General features: G+C 43.4%; 1 protein-coding gene across 1 annotated transcript in view; it reads left to right on the top strand.

Annotated features, from left to right (window-relative positions):
• JAM2 (junctional adhesion molecule 2) overlaps nucleotides 1-8640 on the top strand; it is a 147434-nt gene extending 138794 nt beyond the window's left edge. The window contains exon 10 of the mRNA XM_069760877.1: nucleotides 3576-8640. Coding sequence (XP_069616978.1) covers nucleotides 3576-3608 — 33 coding nt within the window. The 3' untranslated portion in view covers nucleotides 3609-8640. The remainder of the gene's footprint in view (nucleotides 1-3575) is intronic.
• Nucleotides 8641-17036: the final 8396 nt, after the last annotated feature.

Raw genomic sequence — 17036 nt, 5'->3', positions numbered from 1 at the left:
TCTGGTCAAAGTCCTATCGCACTGCATAGGCTCAGGTTTATGCTCAGATAATACCGCCAAATGGTGCACAGATTTACGCTCGCGCAAGCGTCGACCGATCTGAATGGCCAAAGACATAGACTCATTCAGACCAGCAGGCATATGAAATCCCACCATGACATCCTTAAGGGCTTCAGAGAGACCCTTTCTGAAAATAGCTGCCAGCGCACATTCATTCCATTGAGTGAGCACGGACCACTTTCTAAACTTCTGACAATAAATCTCTATCTCATCCTGACCCTGACACAGAGCCAGCAAATTTTTCTCTGCCTGATCCACTGAATTAGGTTCGTCGTACAGCAATCCGAGCGCCAGAAAAAACGCATCAATATTACATAATGCAGGATCTCCTGGCGCAAGGGAAAATGCCCAGTCTTGAGGGTCGCCACGTAATAAAGAAATAATGATTTTAACTTGTTGAACTGGGTCACCAGAGGAGCGGGGTTTCAAAGCCAGAAACAGTTTATAATTATTTTTAAAATTCAAAAACTTAGCTCTATCTCCAGAAAATAACTCAGGAATAGGAATTTTAGGTTCTAACATAGGATTCTGAACCACTAAATCTTGAATGTTCTGTACTCTTATAGTGAGATTATCCATCAAAGAGGACAGACCCTGAATGTCCATGTCCACACCTGTGTTCTGAATCGCCCTGACGTAAAGGGGAAAAGAAAGACAGAACACAGTGCAAAGAAAAAAAAATGGTCTCAGAACTTCTCTTTTCCCTCTATTGAGAAGCATTAGTACTTTGGCCTCCAGTACTGTTATGAACAGGTAATTCAGAACCACAATGGACCTTGAAGTTCAGAGCACACAAGGTGACCTGACATTTACCAAAAACATAGGACGAGCTCTGTGACGTGGAAACTCTGCTGACCGCAATCCCTAATCCTAACACACCACACTAGAGGTAGCCGTGGATTGCGCCTAACGCTCCCTATGCAACTCGGCACAGCCTGAGAAACTAACTAGCCCTGAAGATAGAAAAATAAGCCTACCTTGCCTCAGAGAAATTCCCTAAAGGAAAAGGCAGCCCCCCACATATAATGACTGTGAGTAAAGATGAAATACAAACACAGAGATGAAATAGATTTAGCAAAGTGAGGCCCGACTTACTGAATAGACCGAGGATAGGAAAGATAGCTTTGCGGTCAACACAAAAACCTACAAACAACCACGCAGAGGGGCAAAAAGACCCTCCGCACCGACTAACGGTACGGAGGTGCTCCCTCTGCGTCTCAGAGCTTCCAGCAAGCAAGAAAAACCAATATAGCCAGCTGGACAGAAAATATAGCAAACAAAAATAACACAAGCAGAACTTAGCTTATGCAGAATAGAGAGGCCACAGGAACGATCCAGGAGGAAGCAAGACCAATACTAGAACATTGACTGGAGGCCAGGATCAAAGCACCAGGTGGAGTTAAATAGAGCAGCACCTAATGACTTAACCTCATCACCTGAGGAAGGAAACTCAGAAGCCGCAGTACCACTCTCATCCACCAAAGGAAGCTTATAGACAGAACCAGCCGCAGTACCACTCACGACCACAGAAGGGAGCTTGGCCACAGAATTCACAACAGGCTCCCTCCGGTGGTTGTAAGTGGCACTTTTGTGAGTTCTGCTCTTGGGCTCCCTCCGGTGGTTTTAAGTGGTATGGCTGCTCCTTGGATTTAGCAGTCTGCAGCTGCTTCCACTGATTGTCTTTCTGCTCGGCTATTTATGCCTGGCTCTTCCCTTCAGCCAGTGCCACTTGTCAATGGTTCCTGGTTGGATTCACATCTCTCTTGGATTTCCCTGATATCCTGACCAGTTCAGCAAAGTTAAGTCCTTGCTTGCTCTTTTCTGTCCACAAGTTGTGGATTTATTCGTTCTGTGCTTTCTATGTTTTGTCCAGCTTGTCAGTATGGATTAATTCAGAGCTATCTATCCTTTGGGGATTTTCTCTGAGGCAAGATAGTTTTCCTGTTTCTATTTTTAGGGGTAGTTAGTTCTCGGGCTGTGACGAGGTGCCTAGGGAGTGACAGGAGCATCCCACGGCTACTTCTAGTGTTGTGTTGAGCTTAGGGACTGCGGTCAGTACAGGTACCACCTCCTTCAGAGCTCGTCCCATGTTGCTCCTAAACCACCAGTTCATAACACTTATCTAGGTAAAGGACTGGTGGGCGTATTCTATAGCTTATCTAGGTAAAGGACTGGTGGGCATATTCTATAGCTTATCTAGGTGAAGGACTGGTGGGCGAATTCTATAGCTTATCTAGGTGAAGGACTGGTGGGTGTATTCTATAGCTTATCTAGGTGAAGGTGTGGTGGGCGTATTCTATAGCTTATCTATGTGAAGGACTGGTGGGCGAATTCTATAGCTTATCTAGGTGAAGGACTGGAGGACGTATTCTATAGCTTATCTAGGTGAAGGACTGGAGGGCGTCAGCACCATGTGTTGTCTGATTTATAATTCCAATTTACAAACATTCTACTTGAGAATTCCGAGGAAGGTCCCAATGATTTTTCTCTTGCTCAGGAAAACCCAATGGCCCCAATTTGTCAAGACTCAGGTGGTTCATACCCGTCTTGATGACAGGGTGTGCTGGAGTCAGACTCTCCTGATTCATTAAGAAACACGCCACTTATTGAATCAGGAGCATCTGACAAGTTGCATTTGCATCGCCAGTAATCCTACTGCAGTCAGGGACTGGAGTATGATTTGTGTTTTAAGGAACATCGCTGCTCGTCATGAATTGACATGCGGCAGTTGCCACACTTTTGTCCTACCACTTTATTAAAGTAGGATGAGAACACCATAAGCAGTAAAATTGTAGCGCAGCCTCACCTTGCGCCAAAATTTTGCATGACCGATTTCTGATGAATCTGGTCCAATATGTCCAGGCATATTCTAATGTGCTCAGTCGGGAAAGCTTCTTTACCCTTATGGTGGTGTAGTAGAGAAATAGATGACTTTCTGCCCAGTGTTGTTCATAATAAACAATTATCAGTGCAAAAACTGTATAAAAACAACAACAAAATTGTTACCGTATTTTCTAGTGTATAAGACGACTGGGCGTATAAGACTACCCCCAACTTTTCCATATAAAATATGGAGTTTGGGATATACTCGCCGTATAAGACGGGGGGTCATCTTATACGGCGTGTGGTTCCCAGGGTCTGGAGGAGAGGAGACTCTCAATCAGGCCCTGGGATCCATATTCATGTAAAAAAAAAAAAAATGGATATACTTACCCTCCGACGGCCCCTGGCTCTCAGCGGTGCAAGCGGCGGCCTCCGTTCCTAAGGATGCATTGAGTCTCCTCTCCTCCAGACCCTGGGTACCATACAGGACTGCTCCCTGCACACGCCGTACCCGGTGTATAAGACGACCCCCTGACTTTTGAGACGATTTTCAGGGGTTAAAAAGTCGTCTTATACACCGGAAAATACGGTACTTCCTATATAAAAATTGTAAAAAAAAATACAGTTAAAAATGAATTTTTATAAAGCTTCTCTATGTATTTTTTCAATTTATTTTTTTTTTTTTTTTACAGGATTTCAAGCACACAAAGTCGTTTGTGATCTGAGAAGATAATCTGCGATGGTGGCCTTTTTGGTCTACTGTTTTGCCTAGCTGGCACACTCTATTGAGAAAAAGATTGACTTTAAAAAGTATCTATTTTTACATGAAAGAAATGTAATCGAACATATTCTGTGGGGGGAAAAAAAACAAACAAAAAAAAAGATTTATTTTTTTTTGTGCTTTAATCCGGATGGGGTTGAAGAAGTTCAACTGTAACCTATTGAGTATCTTCCTGCTGCAACTTCCGCCATTATGGAGGCAAAAGATACCACCCCGTCTCCTGGAAACGTATCTGCCGGGAATGGCATCCTAGGCGCGTATTGTACTAGTAGCTATTTTTACACAGGCTAAACAGTGCATGAATGTTAAAGGAAATGTCGTATGTGTATATAAAGCAATTTATTGCTATATCATATTGTGTGGCCTAACATAGAACAGACGCCCCGCTGAGCGTGTAGTAGATGTTTAACCCTAGCAAGAAAAAAAAAAATAGATATTTTACTGGGCAATTTACTAGAAAAATATGACATTATTTACATCAGTTCTACATAATGTTGTATGCCTTAAAATAGCTGAAAACGTTCTGGGCCTAAGTATAGAACAAGTGACTGTAAAAAAAAAAAAAAAATGGAGATCCCAACTCCAGAAGTTTGAAGGCCACAACCACCATGCGCCCCTTATAATAATGGTGCCTTCTTAACGTTTTTACTAACATTTCAATGCCCCAAATTGGGACATTTAGGTTACATCCCCCCAAGACTACAAAAAACAACCTGTAATGCCCACTTTTTGGGGCAGTTTTGCATACATCTCACCCGTTTTCCGGTTTGGTTAAGAGTGCTTTGGGCACTCTCAGGTGCCAAGTCTCTCCGTCTCTGTCGCTACTTCTCTTTCTCAGCTATCGTTTTTTCCTGCGTTGGAAAATAATAAGCAGTAATCGGATGGATTGTGGTGGGGCTAATAAACCATATCACATGTGGTACAATATAGTCCTGCGCTGGGAGGCTCGTGTCCTTATAGGACATAGTCCTGCCGAAGACTGCGGCCTACCGGACAGGAAGTGGTGAGGCAGGGAACATGTAGCTTCCTGCTCTACCTCAGGACTGATCTGCATCGGCGTCATGTTGATGACTATAAAGTTTGAAGTAGACCTTGTCTGGAGGCTTGAGGCCCCGGGGAGGAAGTCTAGATTATGTGGACTGCCCTGGATCTACGCCACTAGCAACACCACTTCTTAGTGGTACTAACTTTATTTTTTCATTTTAGATTTTGACCCTGAAGAATTTTGTGCCTGTGAGGTGAAACTCGCAAAAATGGCTCTTGTGCGTTATTGGGATTCTTCTGTGCAGGTGTAGCCAGGGGCGCAGTAGTAGACAATCCCTGTTACAGGGGTTAATTCAGTGTTAGTAATAGTGGCCATGTGCATTCATAACCGCGGTGCTCACAACAAACATTTTAGGTTTGGCCGATTTCAGACATCCGACCAACAGTCCATGGGTCCACGGTGTCTCTACGGCAGGGGTCCCCAACTCCAGTCCTCAAGGCCCACCAACAGGTCATGTTTTCAGGATTTCCTTTGCATTGCACAGGTGATGCAATTATTACCTGGGCAAGACTAAGGAAATCCTGAAAACATGACCTGTTGGTGGGCCTTGAGGACTGGAGTTGGGGACCCCTGCTCTACGGTATTATACCTAAGAGACGGTTGACTTTGAGTCAGGAGAACCACGGATAGTCCAAAGAGATTCACGTGGCCTCTTCTACACCTCCATTTTCTGCCATCTCATATGCATTAAAAATGTCCTACTGGCGTCGTTCATATTTTTATTTTCCTATGTATTTTATTTTCCTATGTCTGTGGGCTTCAAAACCCTAAACAAAATTCAACAAAGTCTGATCATAATTTGATTTCTGTTCTGAATTTTGGTATTGTATCATATATATGATTTTTAGAAGATCGAGGGCCTTGGGTTTTATTTTTTTATATCCATAGCAATAAATTTGCTCATTATGACTGACCCCACCTACTATGGACATGAAGATTGTGTTTTTTGTTCCATTGTGATAAATTAATATGGAGCATAGACCATACGTTATGACAATTTTCTGGACAATTACACTTTTTTTGAATTAATATTTCATGTAACTAGTCCTATGTTTAATTATGATGAAGAACCTGAAGTTTGCGCTTCAGTTTGGATCTTCTCAAGAACTCTTGTATCCATCCACCATTTGTTCTGTTTCGTATGTGTTGAATTCTACAGCAAAAATTTTCTTTGTGCCTTCATCTAAAATTGGGGGCAATGTAGAGGCGTCACGTGCTGCCTCCATGGCAGTCCTAAATTGGCCTCAGATGAAACCTATCCACAGTAGGGTTGTGTGCATGATCCCTCAGTGCAGCGTTCCCCAACCCCAGTCTTAAAGAGTAACCATCATTTTACTTTTTATTTCATAAATCAATAGTTCACATGAAAATAATAAAAAAAAAACTCTGCTTCTTTCCACTCTTGGACTGATATTTCGCTCTCAATTCGGGTACAAAATCTGTATTCAGTGAGCAGATTACTTTCCCAGAGAGGAGGAGCTATAGGCCCCATAGAGCTTTATAGGCACCAACTGCATCTCCCATATACCGATATTACCCATGAATTAAGAATATTGATCATGAAAATCGCTCAAGGAGGAAAAAAAAGCAGAGTTTTATGATATTTATTTAAAAGTTTCTAATTTTAGCAATATATAGGTTAAAAAAAACCTCTGGTCCATCAAATTCAACCTTTCTCCACCATTTGTATATCCTCTATCGAGATTATTTATGAACTACAATGCCATTTGTTTTGAGAAAAGCATCCAGGCCTTGTGTAAAAGCTGTTCCAGTGTCGGCCATTGCTACCTCTTACGGTCGGGCATTCCACAGTGTTGACTGCTCTAACTGGAAAGAACTCTTTCCTGTTTAGTTGCCGTAATTGCCTTTCCTCCACCCATTGCCTCCTCGTCCGTTTTCATGTATTTATGGTTTAGAAAAAAATTAAAATGAGGGTTACTCTTTAAGTACGACTAGTTGTCAGAACCAAGCTAAGTGTATAGAGTTGGACTGGGTACTTGGGGCCCATCTCAGACCCGATTTACAGTCAATGAATTTTGGGGTTGTCTTCTGCCACACCATATGTTCTTCCATTGTTAAGACTTATGTCAGGTGAAGAGCCCCCCCCCCCCCCCCCATAGGCTCTTCTAGACCTTTAATGACCCTCTAGTTGTGACTGCTGGGGGCTAGAAGTTTCAAGTTAGATAAACTTATTAAATGTAAGATAAAAAATGATGCAATGTGCGCGAATAAGAACTTATCTTCCCAGTCCTCTATTTTCGAGTAATTGGGATTTGTTTGATCTCGTTCACACCTTTACTCAAGTGTAAGCATAAAATAGGCGATCAGTTCTTCATTAATCCGAGCCCCATCCACCATCTAGTTTCCGGTTCTTCCCGTCTCCTCTATCGCAAAATATGATGAAAGGCGACACATCCTCTAGATGGTGAAGCTCACTGGAAATTAGTTTTTCACTAAAAAGCTTTTATTATACTCAATGCACATATGGTGAGATCAGCTGCAGGACTAAGTGCTGGTTATCAGTGCAGCGTGTGCCTCAATGCTAAAGCTCCTGCCTGTCTTCCTGCCTGCCTGACTGGAGGTCGTGTGTTTGGATCCCAGTAAAGACGGAACTTCAAGGAACTCATGACTGTGCCCCCTCCCCAATAGGTCAGCAGAGAGACTGACTCTTATTTAACAAGTTATTTCTAGTCTATCCTTTTTTTAAATACACATGAATTTGTTTTATAATAATTTTTATTTCTACCTTTTTAATTCTGTTGGTTATTAGAATATTTGAGCAAGTGTCCCATGACAAGAGTTTGTATACACCTTTAGTGTTGGAAGAATTTTTTGGTATTTATATGGAGATGGTTGTTAATAACTATTTAAACGAGAAGTGAAGTAACGGAAATCATGCTCTTTGAAGAAACTGCAATGGCGAAACACTTGAGTCTGGCACGATTTTATATAGTTTTTACTCTGTGGATATAATAGAAACTTTCTTGCGGTCAGCTAATTTTCATGGAGCTTTTCTACCAGCAGGACCTCCTCCCCCATTTATCTCATTTTGCGATAGGTGAGACAGGAGGCACATAAAACCAGATGGTGGCTGTGGCGTGGATCACTGAAGAACCAGACACCTGGTTTATACCTACACTTGAGTGAATATGTAAGTGACATCCGAAGGCGGCACAGTGGCTCAGTGGTCAGCAGTGCAGCTTTGCAGCGCCGGGGTCCAACCAAGGACAACATCTGCCAGGAGTTTGTATGTTCTCCCCGTGTTTGCGTGGGTTTCCTCCAGGTTCTCCAGTTTCCTCCCACACTCCAAAGTCATACTGATAGGGAACTTAGATTGTGAGCCCCAATGGGGCCAGCGATAATGTCTGTAAAGCGCTGTGGAATATGTTGATGCTACATAATCAACTAAAAAAAAAAATCAATGAGATTGTACTTGGAAACAAAGGACTGAAGATAAGTCCTAATTTTCGCACCTTCAAAAACAACCCACTGTTTTGTGTTTTAGGCCAAGGTTTGGGTACCCATCTAGTGCCTGTCACTGGTGTTGGCTTGTGCAACCCAAAATTCCATAAAAATGATTTCATCTTGATAAAAAAAAAAAAGTATAAAAAAATATTTTTCTTTAAAATTTTATTTTTGTTTAATAAATGTGCCTTAATTTAAAGTTCATGAGACTGTATACATTTTTTTTCTATTGACTATATATAGTTTGCCGACCCTCACAGGCCTGTAAAGTTTGATAATGTGTTTGTTTTTGCACTAGAACGTCTCAAGGACGTCTGTTACAGCAGATTCATCTTCTATTCTGCATGCCCATAAGATGAAGCTATAGATAGCTTAGCACTTTTTTTTCCCCAAAGATTATATGATGTATAACCTGATGTAGAATACTGTCACAAATAAAGGTGTTTTTTTTTGCTTTTTTGGTATAGCTATTGTGTCTTGGATTTATTGAATTTGTACCGTTGATTATTGGTGATCATGAAATGCAAAATTAGTATATGGACTCCTCAGTCTGGAAACTCTCCACATTCAAGGCTCATCGTAAAGAAGTATCAAAATCTAAAAACGGCTTCTTTTTTTTTCAGAGACGTCTCCTCGCTTGTTCATTGGTTGTGTCTGGTATTGCATCTCGGTCCTATTGATTTCAATATATCATACGAGTCCTGTCTACCCGCCTGTGGAAGTTATTTAGTGGTCTCTAAGGACTTTAGTTACAGAGATGATAAATGGTGGTTCATGTCCATTATGACACCAAAGCTGATGGAAAGCTTTCTTGGGAGATGTAAAAAAGCAAGACCAAGTTTAGAGTTGAGAAAAAAAGATTGGCAGAACCTTGGTCCAGCAGCTACATTGGTGGTAGCCCGTGCATGCCAGACCAGAGTCCTCTGAACCCTCTCCTTCCTCCCGGCTTCCTGGTGCCTCTTCTGATTAGTAGACTTGGAACTACGTCATGCGCACCACAAGCCACAGTGGGAGGTCACAATGTAGGTAAAAGAGGATCACAGAGCTCTGCACTGGCAGCCATGGACTACCAAAGTGGCCACTTGTCCAGGGTCTTCTAAATCTTTTTCCTCAACTTTAACCAAGTTGAATTTGAAGCTATTAGAAAAAGGCATTACAGCTGCACACTTTTAGGATTCTCCCATGCCACTGACATGAGTGAACAGTCGTGTGAGCACAAGTACAGGTCCTTCTCAAAAAATTAGCATATAGTGTTAAATTTCATTATTTACCATAATGTAATGATTACAATTAAACTTTCATATATTATAGATTCATTATCCACCAACTGAAATTTGTCAGGTCTTTTATTGTTTTAATACTGATGATTTTGGCATACAACTCCTGATAACCCAAAAAAACTGTCTCAATAAATTAGCATATTTCACCCATCCAATCAAATAAGTGTTTTTTAATAACAAACAAAAAAACCAACAAACAATAATGTTCAGTTATGCACTCAATACTTGGTCGGGAATCCTTTGGCAGAAATGACTGCTTCAATGCGGCGTGGCATGGAGGCAATCAGCCTGTGACACTGCTGAGATGTTATGGAGGCCCAGGATGCTTCAATAGCGGCCTTAAGCTCATCCAGAGCGTTGGGTCTTGCGTCTCTCAACTTTCTCTTCACAATATCCCACAGATTCTCTATGGGGTTCAGGTCAGGAGAGTTGGCAGGCCAATTGAGCACAGTAATACCATGGTCAGTAAACCATTTACCAGTGGTTTTGGCACTGTGAGCAGGTGCCAGGTCGTGCTGAAAAATGAAATCTTCATCTCCATAAAGCATTTCAGCCGATGGAAGCATGAAGTGCTCCAAAATCTCCTGATAGCTAGCTGCATTGACACTGCCCTTGATGAAACACAGTGGACCAACACCAGCAGCTGACATGGCACCCCACACCATCACTGACTGTGGGTACTTGACACTGGACTTCAGGCATTTTGGCATTTCCTTCTCCCCAGTCTTCCTCCAGACTCTGGCACCTTGATTTCCGAATGACATGCAAAATTTGCTTTCATCAGAAAAAAGTACTTGGGACCACTTAGCAACAGTCCAGTGCTGCTTCTCTGTAGCCCAGGTCAGGCGCCTCTGCCACTGTTTATGGTTCAAAAGTGGCTTTACCTGGGGAATGCGGCACCTGTAGTCCATTTCCTGCACACGCCTGTGCACGGTGGCTCTGGATGTTTCCACACCAGACTCAGTCCACTGCTTCCTCAGGTTCCCCAAGGTCTGGAATCGGTCCTTCTCCACAATCTTCCTCAGGGTCCGGTCTCCTCTTCTCGTTGTACAGCGTTTTCTGCCACATTGTTTCCTTCCAACAGACTTACCATTGAGGTGCCTTGATACAGCACTCTGGGAACAGCCTATTTGTTGAGAAATTTCTTTCTGGGTCTTACCCTCTTGCTTGAGGGTGTCAATGATGGCCTTCTTGACATCTGTCAGGTCGCTAGTCTTACCCATGATGGGGGTTTTGAGTAATGAACCAGGCAGGGAGTTTATAAAAGCCTCAGGTATCTTTTGCATGTGTTTAGAGTTAATTAGTTGATTCAGAAGATTAGGGTAATAGGTCGTTTAGAGAACCTTTTCTTGATATGCTAATTTATTGAGACAGGTTTTTTGGGTTATCAGGAGTTGTATGCCAAAATCATCAGTATTAAAACAATAAAAGACCTGACAAATTTCAGTTGGTGGATAATGAATCTATAATATATGAAAGTTTAATTGTAATCATTACATTATGGTAAATAATGAAATTTAACACTATATGCTAATTTTTTGAGAAGGACCTGTATGTGATTTGTATATTTCTGCACACATTCCGACTAGATGTTTCTGGTCTTGCTCAATTTATATTCACAGGATACAGGACTTGCCACACCGGGACCAGGGGATAACATTCAAACCTTGGCCACTCTGGGACCTGGGTACCCACAACTCACTAGCAGTACACCTTACTAACTAATGATTCACTATGTGGCTTAGCGACTCCCTAGGGAAAAGGGAATCTTTTATACAAGATGCCGTCCAGCTATTGCTGGGAACCATCTTGCAGGTGTACTACTTATGCTAAATGCCTCTCTGCTACAAGCTGAGAGCATTTAGCATAATGCATCCGCTGCATCATTAAGAACAGGGAAGCATGGGCACGCGCATACTAGGTGTGCTGCCGGACTGCGGCGCGCACACCCAGACCAGGAAATAGCAGGAGGGACATGCCGGGAGACAACACTGTGGGGCTGGGTTGGTGAGTAAGCCGGCATCCCTGCATGGATAGGGAAGGAGACTCCATGGAGGGGCGCCGGCAACAGCATTACATCTGCATACATCTTTCCCTTGGCTACTCATAGTATGTTTACACCCAAGCCCCCATTCATCATATTGGGTCTGCACCCATACCCTACTCACCACTTTTTCGGCACCATACTCCACTCACCCTACTGTGTCCTCACATCTATCCCCCAAATGACCATATTCCTCACACTGTCTGCACCCATCCCCCACTCACCATACTGTGTCGGCACCATACTTCACTCACCATACTGTGTCCTCACATCCATCCCCCCAATCACCATATTGTGTCCGCACCCATCCCCCACTCACCATACTGTGTCGGCACCATACTTCACTCATCATACTGTGTCCTCACATCCATCCCCCCAATCACCATATTGTGTCCGCACCCATCCCCCACTCACCATACTGTGTCGGCACCATACTTCACTCATCATACTGTGTCCTCACATCCATCCCCCCAATCACCATATTGTGTCCGCACCCATCCCCCACTCACCATACTGTGTCGGCACCATACTTCACTCATCATACTGTGTCCTCACATCCATCCCCCCAATCACCATATTGTGTCTGCACCCATCCTCCTATACTGTTTTCTCATGCCCTCTAACTCCCACCTTATTCACAGTTTTTTCAAATTTCTCCCACTCCACAAATTTTGTCTGCACCTTTTACATTCCTTGTTCCAAAAACTTGTGTCCTTAAAGCTTCCCCTTCCCTCTGTTACACTAAATCAACCCCACACACTGAATCTTTTGTACCTCAAGTTGACACTGCTGTAGTTTGGCAAACAAATGATTGTCATGAAGAACCTGTGGAACAAGCTCCTGATGCTCCTCACAAGAACCTGAGTTAATCAAGATATTCTCCAAGAGTATCACCACAAATATACCCACCAAAGAAGATGAAATATAATTTAAGAAGTTCTGAAATGCTGCTGGAGCATTGATCATACAGAGTGACTCTCGGGAGTCGGGTGTATTGAAGGCAGTCTTCTACACATCATCTTGGGGAACACAAATTAAGTTATATACTCATCTCGGATCCAGTTTAGAAAACCACTTGGCCCCTGCTAGTTGAGTAAACAGATCAGGAATAAGAGGTAATGGGTATGGATGTACAGTAATATTATTGATCTCTCTAAAATCCAAACAAGAACACAAACCTCCATGTTTTCCTTTAACAAAAATCCCACAGTGACTGGTGAGCAGGAGGATCTTGTGTGATCCTTGGAGAGACTCTTTTGAATGTTCTCTTTCAAGGCATCTCTTTCAGGAAGATAGAGATTAAACAGACAAGATTTAGGCAATTTGGCCCCTGGGATAAATTTGATCGCGTAATCATATGACCTATGCAAGGGAAGAACTTCACATTCAGTCTCAGAAAAAAACATACTCATAGATACTGAATAAAATCTGGAAGAAGAGATCTCATAGATGCCAGGGATTTTGATAAACAACTGGAAAAACAAAAAATTCCCCCAGACTTAGGGAACCTGTCACCCCCAAAATCGAAGGTGAGCTAAGCCCGCCAGCATCAGAACTTTATCTACAGCATTTTGGAATGCTGTAGATAAGCCCCCGATGTATCCTAAAAGATGAGAAAAAGAGGTTAGATTATACTCACCCAGGGGCGGTCCCGGTACGATGGGTGTCGTAGTCCGGTCCGGGGCCTCCCATCTTCTTACGATGATGTCCTCTTCTTGTCTTCACGCTGCGGCTCCGGTGCTGGCGTACTTTGTCTGCCCTGTTGAGGGCAGAGCAAATTACTGTAGTGCGCAGGGAAAGGTCAGAGAGGCCCGGCGCCTGCGCACTGCAGTACTTTGCTCTGCCCTCAACAGGGCAGACAAAGTACGCCTGCACCGGAGCCGCAGCGTGAAGACAAGAAGAGGACATCATCGTAAGTAGATGGGAGGCCCCGGACTGGACACGACGCTCATTGGACGGGACTGCCCCTGGGTGAGTATAATCTAACCTCTTTTTCTCATCTTTCATGTTACATTCCAGAATGCTGTAGATAAGCCCCTGATGCTGGTGGGCTTAGCTCATCTTCGATTTTGGGGGTGACAGGTTCCCTTTAACCTCGCGAGTCTCACAGTTGAAGTTAGGATTGTGTTTCACCAACCAGGGCATACCCAACACAACTTTAGCTTTTAAGGAAGGAAACACCATGAATGAAATAGATTCTATGTGTAGCACTTCTACTGTCATGCACACATGACAACAGTAACATCACTTTGGGTAAGGGGAGAATTAACAATTGTGGATACTTGAATAGGATGACCAAGAGTTGAAACTGTGTACGCAAACTCGATACCGAAATCACTGTCAATGAGATCTAAGGGGGAATCTGAGTCAACAAATGTAGAGGTAACTATAACTCAAGATTTGGTAACCAAAGACACTTGTAAAAACCAGTAGTATGCATGAAAGATAACTTTAAACCTTTAGAACCATTGTCCTTACATTTTTTTTTTCTTTCTCTTTACCCCTAAGAAATTCATTATTGTATCTGAAACCCTGAATGATTGCATGAGCTGTTTGGCTGCAGTGTAGACAGAAACAAGCAGATGTTCCAAGATCAATACCTTCTGTGGTCTCTCTGCAGGCCCCAATTGCATCAATTCTCCTGCCTCAATAGGATGAGTGGGAGAAGTCACTGAAATGTGATCTTATCCCTAAGACGTGCCCCAACGCACTGACATGGCCTCTTCCAGGGACAATGGGCAGGAACTATAAACCATCACATCCTGGCAGAATTTATTACGGAGAGATGGGCCATTCCATTAGGTTTCCACTGCCCAGGGTCTGAACGGAGAACAGTAGTCCTTTACTTTGCAATTGCTGGTAACCAACCTGTGGGTCATTGATTCCGCAACAGCACCTTTATCAGGGTCATCATCATAAATTATCTCCAGAGCAAAGAAAAAAGTGTTAACTGAGGAAAACACTGGAGAATCATCACGCAGAAAAAATGTCCAAACCTGAGGATCTCCATGGAGCAACGACCGAACAATACCCACGTGTTGATTTTCTCCTTTGAATGAGGCAGGACTGAGGCGAAAGTATAACTTACATGAAGGGAGAAAGAAAGATGGAAAATTTACTTTGGTCCAAGTCAAAACACTATATTACAAAGTGAAAAAGAGTGGTATTCACCTGCGCTGTCTACAAAAACGAACAATAAAATGAAAAATAGATGAATAAATAAATAAGAGAGCACTTACTTAATGAGTAATCATTGGTTATGCAGTGGATGTTGCAATGGGTCCTTAAAGTACTACCAGAATTCAGATATTAAATGGAAATGTGCAATGAAGAGACGTGATCCCTGTGTATCTGCAATTGATGCGGGTATTGTGATGACCACGGTTGCTTAATCTTCAGAGGTTTATAGTAAATGCATTTCAAGGGCTCAGGCCCTCTTCATCAGGGTTAACCCTGATGAAGAGGGCCTGAGCCCTTGAAATGCATTGGTTTGCTGACTAGCTATACTAGCACACCTGTCCTCTTTAGCCCCGTAGCGTGGTGACGTCACCAGCAGCTCTGCCCACCCTCTCCGACCGCTACCTCAGCGCTGCATCCGGCCGGGGCACCCAAGGTTTCGCGGTCGCACGGCTTCTGCCGCCACTCTCTCCTTAACCCACCGCTCTGTCATAGTGGTACACCTAGCGGTGGCTCAGACTTTCCGGAACCGCTTCCCTCCGCACTCAGCACCACAGTGAGTATAGCATATTTTATGTGCACATAGCAATTGTGGCATATTAGTGCTCCAACATACTAGGGGAGCATTTCTCCTCATCTCAACATATGGGCAATCCATTCTAATCACAGTAATCCTTGTCAGCCAGCACCTGACGGTCATCTTACTACCTTAACCTAACGGAATCCTGCGCTACTCTCACCAGCAGGGCATCTACTATAAGGCTATATTCACACTTTGCGGATTTTGCTGCGTATCCGCAGCGGATTTGACCGCTGCGGATCCGCAGCAGTTTCCCATGAGTTTACATTTCAATGTAAACCTATGGGAAACAAAAAACGCTGTGCACATGCTGCAGAAAAATCCGCGCGGAAACGCTGCGGATTACATTCCGCAGCATGTCACTTCTTTTCTGCGGATTTTCAGCTGCTCCAATAGAAAACTGCAGTTGAAAATCCGCAGAAGAAAACGCAGTAAAAACCGCGATAAATCCGCAGTAAAAACCGCGATGGGTTTTCACTGCGGATTTTGCAATTCCGCTGCGGAAAAATCCGCAGTGGAATCTGCAAAGTGTGCACATAGCCTTAACCTCTGAAGATTAAGCAACCGTGGTCATCACAATACCCGCATCAATTGCAGATACACAGGGATCACGTCTCTTCATTGCACATTTCCATTTAATATCTGAATTCTGGTAGTACTTTAAGGACCCATTGCAACATCCACTGCATAACCAATGATTACTCATTAAGTAAGTGCTCTCTTATTCATTTATTCATCTATTTTTCATTTTATTGTTCGTTTTTGTAGACAGAGCAGGTGAATACCACTCTTTTTCATTTTGTATACTTTACAGGTCTACACAGAACCTGTCACAATCACCAGCAGCACCACCAGGAGCGCCAGTGCTTTTTACTTTCTTTTTTAGTACTATATTACAAAGTATATTTAGCTTAGGCTCCAAAGACTGTTATTTTCGCTTGATGTCTCCCACCTACAAAGACTGCAATTGCGTGGCCTTCACAGCGTCCATGATGGTTTCTCAGCACACAAGTAATGGAGTGGGCTGATGATAATGTTATGATAGTGTAGCAACTCTTTCGGGAAAATCATTAAAAACTGCAAATAACCCTGCCCGTTCGTGTACACACTAGACATCCTGACTAGAGTTGAGCGACCTTGACCTTTTTAGAGTCGAGCCGGGTTTCGCGAAACCCGACTATCTCAAAAGTCGGGTCGAGTGAAATCGGCCGATTATGACGTAAAGTCGGGATCAACCGAAACACGAAACCCAATGCAAGTCAATGGGGCAGCATAGTCGGCAGTGAGTGGGGGCCAGGAAAACACCTAGAGTGCCCATTTTAATGTCAAAACCATCCATTCTTCTTAATGAAGCTTGTCAAGCGTAATTTACCTTATAATAATTGGAAGGCATTTGAAATTGGGGGTCATTTGGCTAAAGTTGTGGTGGGTAGGGCTGGTTCAAGTAATTAGTGGGCCCAGGAAATCTGGACCACGTCACGGCAGTGGAGCAGGGAGAGGTAAGTATTTCAACTTTGCAAGTGCTGTGAACCTGAGCAAGCAGGGGGGGCCCACTCGTTGGCATTGGCACTGGCACAGGGCCCCTCAAAGTACAGCGGTGTGTTTGCACGGCGGGGGCCCCTCCCACCGGCAGCAACACTTTTGCGTACTATGAGAGGCCCTGTGCCAGTGACGTCGCCAACTAGTATTCCTCCCCCCACCTGATGAAGGAACCTGCACTTTCATCTGCACCTTCCTCTTTGTCCCCGTGTAAGGTGGTATGGTATGCGGGAAGAGCAACC

This window comes from Ranitomeya imitator, chromosome 3, assembly GCF_032444005.1.
Source record: "Ranitomeya imitator isolate aRanImi1 chromosome 3, aRanImi1.pri, whole genome shotgun sequence".
Taxonomy (NCBI): Eukaryota; Metazoa; Chordata; class Amphibia; order Anura; family Dendrobatidae; genus Ranitomeya; species Ranitomeya imitator.
The sequence above is the reverse complement of the archived record's forward strand: the minus strand, read 5'-3'. Positions and strand labels throughout refer to the sequence as shown.